At 43.2% G+C, this 10,510-nt stretch overlaps 1 protein-coding gene across 1 annotated transcript in view; it reads left to right on the top strand.

Annotated features, from left to right (window-relative positions):
- LOC103382581 (uncharacterized) overlaps positions 1 to 10,510 on the top strand; it is a 39,673-nt gene that overhangs the window by 13,927 nt on the left and 15,236 nt on the right. The window contains exons 7-8 of the mRNA XM_017033970.2: positions 734 to 839; positions 6,708 to 6,917. Of these exons, the coding sequence (XP_016889459.1) occupies positions 734 to 839; positions 6,708 to 6,917 (316 nt within the window). The remainder of the gene's footprint in view (positions 1 to 733; positions 840 to 6,707; positions 6,918 to 10,510) is intronic.

Raw genomic sequence — 10,510 nt, 5'->3', positions numbered from 1 at the left:
GCTCCTCCTGCAGCTCCAGCAGCAGGAGGAGCAGACGGAGAGTTCCACCTGATCCACTGTGGTCTGCTCTCAGTGCCACAGGAGACACAAAGAGCAGGAGCGTGGTTTACAGCACGACTTCTCCAACTGTGGTTCCTTGTTGTTCCCAACCACCGTGAGGAGCTGTAGGGAACACAAACGTCAGTGATTTGCATAATTCACCTCACTGACGTAAGTCTCCACGGTGGATTAGATATCAGATATGAGGAGAAGTGGAAAAACCAGTGGTGGAGCTGAGGAAGAAAAAGATGATGATGATGATGATGATGATGATGGTGATGATGATGATGACAATGACTCTCTATGGCTATGGGGTTGATGATGGCGAGGGTGACGTCGATGAAGATAACCATTTCACAATTATAAATTGACCATGATGACCATGATGACGATGATGATGATGATGATGATGATGATGATGATGATGATGATGATGATGATGATGATGATGATGATGATGATGATGATGATGATGATGACGATGATGGTGATGATGATGATGATGATGATCCATACTATTTGTAATTGCTGAGACAAAGTTTAAAAAAAATCTGTTTTTTAGGTCTTTCTATTTTCACCGTATTACTTTTGAAGTTCATTGTTTTTCAAATATGTTTCAGAGTAAAGATATATTTTTCTCCTCCATTTCACCTTCAAATGTGTTTTGTTTTTTGTTTTTGTTTTTTCTCATCAGGATTGGTCCGACGGAGGCTCAGGATCTCCATCATCCTGGATCATTGACCCCAGTCCTTCAAGCGACATGTTCAGATCCTCGCTGTCTCCCGACTCCTCCAATCACAGTAAAGTATTCCTTATGACTCTACCTCCTCCACCTGTGCCAGTCCCCGGCCGAGGCCCGACTCTGAATGTGTAGATCCTTTAACAAGAGAAGTTAATCAGTAGAAGAGCCGTCTTCACCGTTAGCGTCTGAGCCGGTAAAAGCCTGTTCAGTCTGTGTCAGCTCTGCTTTATTAGCAGCCATTGTCCCCTCACTGTCAGTGCGGTGTTTGGCCTTCTCTTTCCTCCGGTACACTTAAGCCTCCCTAATCCAGGCCAGGACCAGCTGGCTGCCAGTATCACCTTCACCTGTGTGGATCTCTCTGTGTACTTTCATTATCGGCGTGCTCTGAGGAAGGGCTTTTACTGTAAAAACGCTGGCGAAGGTTTGGCAGCGGCGGCAGACGGTGAAAAGGTCAGGTTGGAGACGCCCTTCAAAGACCACATCTGTCGGGACCCGGTTCTTTCCGTAGGTGACTCACACGTCAACGACCAGTCGTTGTGCGACCAGGCTAATGGTCCACGGTCTGCTGTTTCCCTAAATGACTTTCCATTTAGGGGATGCATCCATCACTGCAGGAGATTGATACGATGACCAGCGTGTAGTGATCTGGTACTGTGATCCTGCACGTCTGCTGTGGACATTCATTGTTGACTCAGAGGTTGGGGATATTAAAGGCTAAAATGCAGTCAACTCTGAAGGAGAGTAGAGAAATAAATCAGGCTTTTTTTGCAACAATTAATCTCTACATCGGGGGATCGAACAGTGTCGACAAGTTGTCATCAGTCACTGGGCAAGAACATTTACACAGTCATGGACGTCTGAAGAAGAATGACTCTGGGTCTTCTTCCCTTCGACACAGGTCGCTACGACGTAATCCTCACAGAGTTTTTACTCCTGATCCTCCTGACACAGTGGAACTCAAGGTGGAAGAACTTGGCCTCTATATAAAACACAACTTTAGCTCATTTGCTCATTTGAGTTTTAGACTAAAGCAGGGGTTCTTAACCTTTTTGACCTTGAGGTCCAATTTTTATAGAACAAAGTGGCCAGGATCCCATTAAAAATGTTGATTTGATAAAGTCAGAGATGTAGTCGTTGGAGGGTCAGGGCGGGTCGGCATAATCAACATCTTTATTTTTGCCTAACCCAGCTCTGTTATCTTTAGTTACTAACCTATGCAGTCCTGTGGCCCACAAAGGCAAAACTGATATTTTTCTGCGGCCCTTTAGGTAGTTCTTTTGGCCCAAATATGGGACACAACCCTGTGGTTTAGAGTCACTGCACTAGGGCTCGGAGCTCGGTTTCTGAAAAATTTCTTCGATAAACCTAATATTGTGTCATAAATTTAAAATAAATAAATAAATAAAACCAGATTTAGCTCAGTGATATTGTAAATAGTTGTAAACTAACTCCAAAAAAAAAAAAAAAATAGAGGGCAGAACAGTGGTATGAACAGATGCAAAAAACAGATTGAATTTTCTACTAATTGTCAAAACTGATTGATTTATTAGCCTGTAAAATGTAAACACTGTCAGTCACCCATTGTCACTGTGTTACAATAAGTGAAACTAGTGGTAAAAAAATAAATAAAATAAAACCAGCTGTAAAATCTGCCCCCTGTGTTTAACTGCCCTATAACAATTAGACAAACAGGGGCAAAAAAAAAGACATCACCTCGAGAGTTCGGGTGATGGTCAGCTTATGTGTTCTGACCTTTTGGAGGCCAAAGGCACGGTCGCTCTCTGTGCCGGGGGTCATCAGCAGGGCGTCAGAGAGGTCAGAGCTCAGGTCACGCCCAGTGTGTGGCATGTCTTTGTGTGGATAGGTGAGATTTGGTTTCCCTGGAGGTGAAAGTGGTTCAACCTTTCAATAGAGCTGCTAAACGTAATGGAGGGACTGACCCTGGCTTGACTCTGTGAACATGAGGCCGTTAGGAAAACGCAGCTTATACATGAGTCCTGCTGAGGTCCTGTGATTTAGGCTTTTCTCTTTTTACTGGAACTCACAAGAAGATAAAAATAAAGGCGTCAAAGTCTGAAGAAACGCTATTAAACTATTGAACTATTAGAATAGGCGTCAAAGTCTGAAGAAACGCTATTAAACCATTAAACTATTAGGATAAGTTAGCAATAAGATGTCTTGACCAAGGCCAACATTAATCGCATACTAGAAATAGAATAAAAAGTTTATTTTTTTTTACATTTTAAAATTCCAAATTGTTCTCCAACAAGTGAAGCAGAATGCAAATTGAAAATTCAAATTTACATGATTCTGTCAATTTAAAAAAAGCATAAAGTTTATAAAATGATAACTTAATATCAGAATAATCAGTAATAGTTTAAATTTAACAACATTTTAATAAAAACAAACAAACAAAAAAAACATTAATGAACCAAAATGTATGAATCGCTGGTAACTGATGACAAATACAATTTATAAATGATTATAATTTAACTAAACGTAGCTCTCAAAACATTTTTTCCATAAAAAATAAAATTGCTAAAAAAAATATATTTAAAAAAGGTAAACAAAAGTTTCATCAAAAATGGCTAAAATGAAGCAAATAAACAAACAAATTAAATAAAAATAAGTAAGGCAAATAAAAGGGGATTAAGTTCCCCTAAGCTTAAAGCTAGCCAAGTATTTATCAAAACAAGCTAACAAAAAAAAATTCAAATTGGTTTGATATTTGTCACAACTTTACAGCATTTATGAAAATCGTTCCTGCAGAATTTGACCAAAACATAGTTCCAACATTTCATGAAAAATATATTTTTTTACAAATTGATAAAGAAATAACAATAATAAATAATAGCTTTGTTTCTTGTCAAAGGGTTTCAGAATCCTTGATTTTGATATTCATTACTTCCCATCATGCACCTCAACCCTGCTTTTCAGTCAGCGGCGGCGGCGTCCAGAGTCATAACGTTCCTTTGCACAATAAGTAATTCTGCACAATTTCCATCTAATGTTTAATAATGAAGCCATTAATGACACATGTTGATCCTCATGAACCGTCCTGATCCTCACATCAATTGGAAGTGGGTTTAAGCTTAGAATGAAGTCATGAAGTGATGAACACCGCTGCTCCTCCTGCTCCTCCTGCTCCTCCTGCTCCTCCTGCTCCTCCTGCTCCTCCTGCTCCTCCTGCTCCTCCTGCTCCTCCTGCTCCTCCTGCTCCTCCTGCTCCTCCTGCTCCTCCTGCTCCTCCTGCTCCTCCTGCTCCTCCTGCTCCTCCTGCTCCTCCTGCTCCTCCTGCTCCTCCTGCTCCTCCTGCTCCTCCTGCTCCTCCTGCTCCTCCTGCTCCTCCTGCTCCTCCTGCTCCTCCTGCTCCTCCTGCTCCTCCTGCTCCTCCTGCTCCCCACTGAGGCTCATCATCAGACCTTTATTCGGGGGGTCTCATCAGGAATTCATAGCTGCTCTAATCCCTGCCCTCATCAGAGTCTCCTTAATGTGTCCCCGCTGCCCCCCGGTCACTCGCCGTACAGCCCCGGTGTTTAGCATTCAGCTGCTACTGAAGATGTTAGCGTCCAAAAAGGAAAGAAAGACGCGCTAATCTGGAGCGACCCGGTCAGAAACTACAGGTCAGATTAGAGCTGCGGAGAGACGGACGGAGACGGTCAGAGCAGAGATTAGTCATGTACTGAGTAAAGGATGGACCACACACTGACAGTGTAGCAATGTCCTCCATTGTCTACAAGTCTTCCACTGCCTATTGTCTTCAAAATCCTCCAGCATTTCCACACACACACACACACACACACACACACCCCTCCCTACAAAGAAACCTGGAGCCCGGCCCTTTGATTGGCACTTGTCAGAGCTGATAGAGAGGCCTGACGTGTTGGGAAAAGCTTCCCTGAAGGAAAATCCTCTTCCCCATGAATAATGATTTGCTGTGGATTTTCTCTCCTGCTCCCATTATGCTTTTCTTCTCCGGCAGATAGAGTAGCAGAAGCTCTGGGTGGCATCGGTGAAAGGCCGATTGTCTCGCCGATGCTCATCCTTTTCTCAAACACGCAGAGCAAAAGAGCTACACGGCCGACCTTCTTGCCTCTGCCTGGTGAGCTGGACGCTGCAACTGTTCGCAGGCAGTTCTGGGTTTGCCCACCGTGTGTTCTGAGGGGGGATTTGAGTCGAGCCACTCGCAGCCAAATCCAACTATCTGCTCTGCTCAGATGCTGGTTGGTATGGAAACACACTCTTAGCGTGTGTGTGTTTAGGTGTTTCCAGTTTGAACTGACCAGTAATCAGTGTGCATTCATGGATTAGGGCTGGGCTGGAGGTTTTGAAAAGGAAAGGAAACCAAATCCTGAATAATTAGTGCAGAGGTTAAAGCAGATGTAATAGATTTGTACACTACACAAACAGTCTGCCATGGCAGATTGGACCGCGCCTTTATCATTAGCGATGAGGACGTTGGCTTTCATGTGACTTTGGTGATGCTTTGTTGTTTTGTGTGGTTTTATTGTAAATTAAAGTGTGGAGAAAGGTTTCTTGTATCTTCTAGATGCATTTGTTTTTTTCATTTTCCTCAAAATGGGAAGTCGGCTCCAGTACCCCGCTCTGAGAGGGGTGAATATTGGCCATACAAGAAAAATAAAAATATCATAGTAATTTAATTATAATTTGAGTCCTTGCATGTTAATGAGGGGTTTTTTTTATATATCAAAAAACAATATTTGACAAATTAACCAAAGATTTATTCCATTTAAATTAATTTTGGTTGACGCTGCAGGAACTATAAACAAAATTGAATCTGGTTTATGTGGGCTGTCTACACCAGGACTGTTGTAGCTAACATTAGCTCTGTTGTCTGGACCAGGACTGTTGTAGCTAATGTTAGCTCTGGTGTCTGTACCAGGACTGTTGTAGCTAACGTTAGCTCTGGGGTCTGTACCAGGACTGTTGTAGCTAATGTTAGCTCTAGTGTTAGGCACTCTGCTAGCGTTGTTAGCAGAGTGCCAAATATTGGGGAACTGAGAAAGATGCAACTAAATGTGTTGAACAGAGACTCAACTCTAGCTTTCAAGCAAAACTATACCTTCTGTACTGAGATCAACTTCCAAATGTTAGCTTTTTTGCTGTGTTGCATGAGGAATAAACCTAAACTCAGGAATGATTCATTCCTCTCCGTAAAGATGAATACATTTGTTCCTCCTGGAGCAGGACACAGCAGACGTACAGAGGCCTGTGATGGTGTGCAGTGTGGTGGAAGAGGGCCCGTCAAATGAGACATGGCTCCATCCATCTGAGCTGCTGACCTTCTCCTTCACGCCCACTGAGGAGATGAATGAATCCATGCCGTAATGTTTGGACGGCGTGATAAATCCGCTCCCTCCGAGTGTTCTAAGCTTCATCCTGCTAACGAACGAAGTTAGGAGCAGTAAAAAAAAAAAAAAGTCTTTATGGCCGAGTAGAAACTGTTCCTAAAGACAGTCTGAGGTTTCCTTAAGCTGGAGTCCACATTGATGGAGCTCTTTGTCTCCGAGCTTCTCCACCCAGAAGTGCATTCTGTAGACTCCGTATTCAGAGATAATGGGAGCCTTAATTGGCCGCTCGGTGACAAAATGAGTGGAGAGAGTGGTTTGAGGGAGAGCGTCCGTTTCTTTAGTGAGACTCTGAAAGAGTGGAGGGAGATGTGACCGCAGCGTTTAGAGGAACAATGTGATGTGAACTGCTGTTTGTTGAAGGAGCAGAAATGGGGTTTTAGAGCTCGGAGCTAAGTGGCTACTTCCACGTGGGCGACAGTGAATACAGATGAGGTTCCACCCATAACTCAGATAGTTTTAATCAGCACAACTAAGAAAAGTTATTACATATATATATATAAACAGTATTTCATTCGATCTTTGAAACATCGACTGCTCTTTCTTCTCTGCTCCAGATAAAGACGGTCCGGCTGAGGAGGGGCCCAATTATCCAGGACACAGTGACGACACTGAGTCCTCAGACCCAGGGAGGAGTCCAGAGGGTCTTGAGGAGGAGAGAAGAATGGAGGAGAGGAGGACCATAGCGTTGGACATGCTGTCCAAACTGCAGGACGACCAGCCTCGTCGGAGCAAAGGCACCAAAGGCTGTTTCACTTTTGAAGACTGTGAGTTTGGGGGGGGGGGGGGGGGGGGGTGGGAGACACGAAGTCAAAGTTAAGGCTGGAAATCTTTATTTATGCTGTAGTCTTAATCTAGAACAGGGCTGTCAAACATACGGCTCACGGGCCAAAACTGGCCCTTTTGTTAATTTTTGTCGATTATATTTTATTATAATTAACAAAAATATATATAATTGAGATTTATCTGATATAGTAATATAGTTGTACTACTATAGTTGTACTTATTGTACTGGTCCAGGACACTGGGCTGTATACGGCCCCTGAACCATGTGTTTGACACTCCTGCTTAACAACAGTAGCAGAGAACTTAAAATAATAATAACAATATACAAAGTAATAAAAATAAAAATAATAACAAAACAATTTTGTAATAGTTCAAACCAAAATACAGCTTCAAATTAGGGGTTCACGGGCCACAAGAGGCCAAAACAATTAAAAAAAAAGGACACTTCCAAATATTTTGCGGCCCCACACAGTTGTCCTAATCCACTAGTGTTTAAAGGACAAATCACCAGACTAAGACAAAGGACCATGTGGGAAAAACACCAACTCGTCTCAGGACCTTCACTTAAAACACTTGATTTTTAGAATTGCTTTTCTTTAAGAACAGGAGTTGAGCCAGGAGTTCTCCAGTTTCTCTTGAGTGCCTCATTTCTAGCGTCCCAGCCTTTGTGAGCGCTGCAGGGCCGACGCGTCCTACAATGAGGTGTCCCACACCTCGGGTCAAGGCTGAGGGGCCGGCTCTCAGCTGAGGTCAGTCAGGTCAGAGTTCTTCTCTGAATGGGACTGATTGGACAGGTTTGTTCAGACCGTAATCAGGAAGTAAATGGAATTACAGGGACTGAGTTCAGTCGGAAAAATAGTTCCTTTATGAGAGGTTGAACCATCAACCTTAATTTAGGAACAAATCGGGTTTTTTTTTTACCAAAATGTTTGTCTTTTTGCGGTATTTTTTTTGCCTTGTGGCGTGTTGGTTTGGTTCATTCAGTGCTTGTGTGTTATTCATTCAGTGTTGTTTATTGGTCGGCTGAACTCCAACGGCGGTTCCTCCGAGTTGACGTGAGGTTCCAGAGGTGCTGCTAGATGGAAGAGGATTAAGAAGAAAAAGAAGATTTTTTTGAAACCCATTGCTTTAAAAACAGACAGTTCAACTCAATGAGAAGAGGAAGAAAAAGTTAGAATTTGAAGTTAAAAATCGTTGAACAGTAAGATTTTGACGGTTTCAAACCGATGAGCGTCTTGTTTTTCTTTAACCCTGTCCATCATCAGCGAGGCTATAGTTTAATTTGAGGGTGCTGACGGCGACTGTTGAACTGCTGTTGATCGTGTACACAGTGGCCGTTTTTTAGCAAACATTACACACACTCATGAATTAGATAAGGCTAAAGTCAGGTTCATGATAAGGGTCAGGACCCAGGTCTGGAGTTGGGCTTTTTATTATGATCCTTCAAGTTTACAGTAAACACGGTCCTAATGTTGTGAAAATTCTCCCAGTAACAGAAAAGGCTAACCAGTGCTGACACCCAGACCACAACAGAATAATAGACATTTCACTTTTATGAATGCCTAACGTCTTCAGCTGTCTGCTAATATGAGCCAACTAACAGTTTATATGACCTGTTGTCATTAAAGTGAATGTAACGAGGGATAAAAGCCCTAATCTTTCTACTAATGATGGAACACAGGATATGATATCAACAACGTTTCTGACTCACTTCCCCTGAAATTCATCTGCACTCCTGTTGTAGCTAACGTTAGCTCTGGTGTCTGAACCAGGACTGTTGTAGCTAATGTTAGCTCTGGTATCTGTGCCAGGACTGTTGTAGCTAACGTTAGCTCTGGTGTCTGTACCAGGACTGTTGTAGCTAACGTTAGCTCTGGGATCAATACCACGGCTGTTGAAGCGAATTATCTCCAACCAGTTCTTACGTAGCATCTATGGACAAGGCTAAACTGTAAATGTGTTGTGAGAAGGTTAAAAAACTCAAATGTCAAGTGAGTCAACTCTTGCGTTATATTTGGTCAGCCCGTACAAGTCTGTGACGAATATGGTGGTTGATGTGAAACACCTGCCGTCCTTCGTATCGTCCCGGCCCAACCCACCAACACCACGTTACCGTCCTTCACCCGTGGGCGGAGATGACGCCAGACTGGGTTCAGTTTGAATGAGGGAGAAAAGAAAAGAATAAATACAAACAAGAAAGACGAGTAGATTCAGGGAGTAGATGAAACGAGAGCGTGGCGAGGTGTTTACGTGTGTGCGTGTGTGTGCGTGTGTGCGTGTGTACAGTGCCTTTATGTAAGCCCTGTTTGCTCAGCCTCTGCTGTGGAATACCTCTATGTATTTACCGTGGGTCCAGAATGAGTGAGCAAACAAACAGCTCGCCTGTTGATGAGCAGCGGTGTGGAATATACCCCGTTGTACTCACCAGAGAGGGTGAAAAAAGGAGCCGGGGGCAGAGGGTAGATCTGTCAAAGAGTCTATTATACGTGTGTCCAAACACAGAGCGGCCTCCACAATGGCCTTATTAATGACACAATGTCAAGGAGCGCCGTCCGCCATAATAGCGGATGATTTTTCTTTGTGGGGTTATCTGGACGATCTGCTGTTGCTGTACAGGAGACGATTTGAAGTCCGTGGGCGTATCCACGTGGAGCCGATCGCGGCGTGTGCGCCAGCGCGTTGGTGTGGATGGCGTAAGTTTGTGGTCTGTGGTGAGGCCCGTGGCGTGCAGCCAGGAGACGAGGAGTGTGGCAGCTACGTGTGGCTTTGTTTGTTTTCCTGACAGAGCCGTAGCCTTCATCTCTCTCTCTCTCTCTCTCTCTCTCTCCCTTTCACACACACACACACACACATCTTTGTGCCTTTGTACTTCTCCGACTTACGCTAATTCCTAATCGTGGACCTTTTTTACTTCTAACCCTTGACCTCCTGTGATCTGAGCGTATTTATTCTTTTACCTAAACCTAACCTGGAAATCCTTTGAGATTCCGAGATATTAGTCATTAGTCATGTGACGTATTGAGAGACAAAGTCAAAGGACCATGAAAATAGTACTTCAGAGGAGGAAGGTGACAAAAAAAAAGGATGCACAGAAGTTAGCTAAGTTAAGAAAGTTATTTATTCTTTAAATTAATTTGTTATATTATTATTGGTTATTCCATATCCTGATATGGCGGTTGATTTAACCCTTTATGCCTCACCTGTTTTTACCCATTCCATGAAACCACTTTATAAATGGACGCTCAATCAATTAGTCAGCTCGTCGTCTGCCAGCTTCTTGAACTACCACCAGTGTCGTCTATAATAATGTCAGTCTAATCCAGGGGCATCTATTAATTGCTAATTAATTGTCATGTGGGCCAATAAATAATAAGTCCATGTTTTCCTCTTTGTTTTCATCCAAAAAGTACAAGTATATTAGATATTTATTCTTATTTATTCCTGAAGTGTTTGAACATTTGTCTTATTTTCAAAAGCCATCAAGCGGGCCAGATCCAACACCCCAGCGGGCCGGTTTTGGCCCGCGGGCCATATGTTTGACACTCCCGGTCTAATCTGTGCTGAACGTTCAGCA

The sequence above is a fragment of the Cynoglossus semilaevis genome, chromosome 8 (genome assembly GCF_000523025.1).
Source record: "Cynoglossus semilaevis isolate Cse_v1.0 chromosome 8, Cse_v1.0, whole genome shotgun sequence".
Taxonomy (NCBI): Eukaryota; Metazoa; Chordata; class Actinopteri; order Pleuronectiformes; family Cynoglossidae; genus Cynoglossus; species Cynoglossus semilaevis.
The sequence above is the reverse complement of the archived record's forward strand: the minus strand, read 5'-3'. Positions and strand labels throughout refer to the sequence as shown.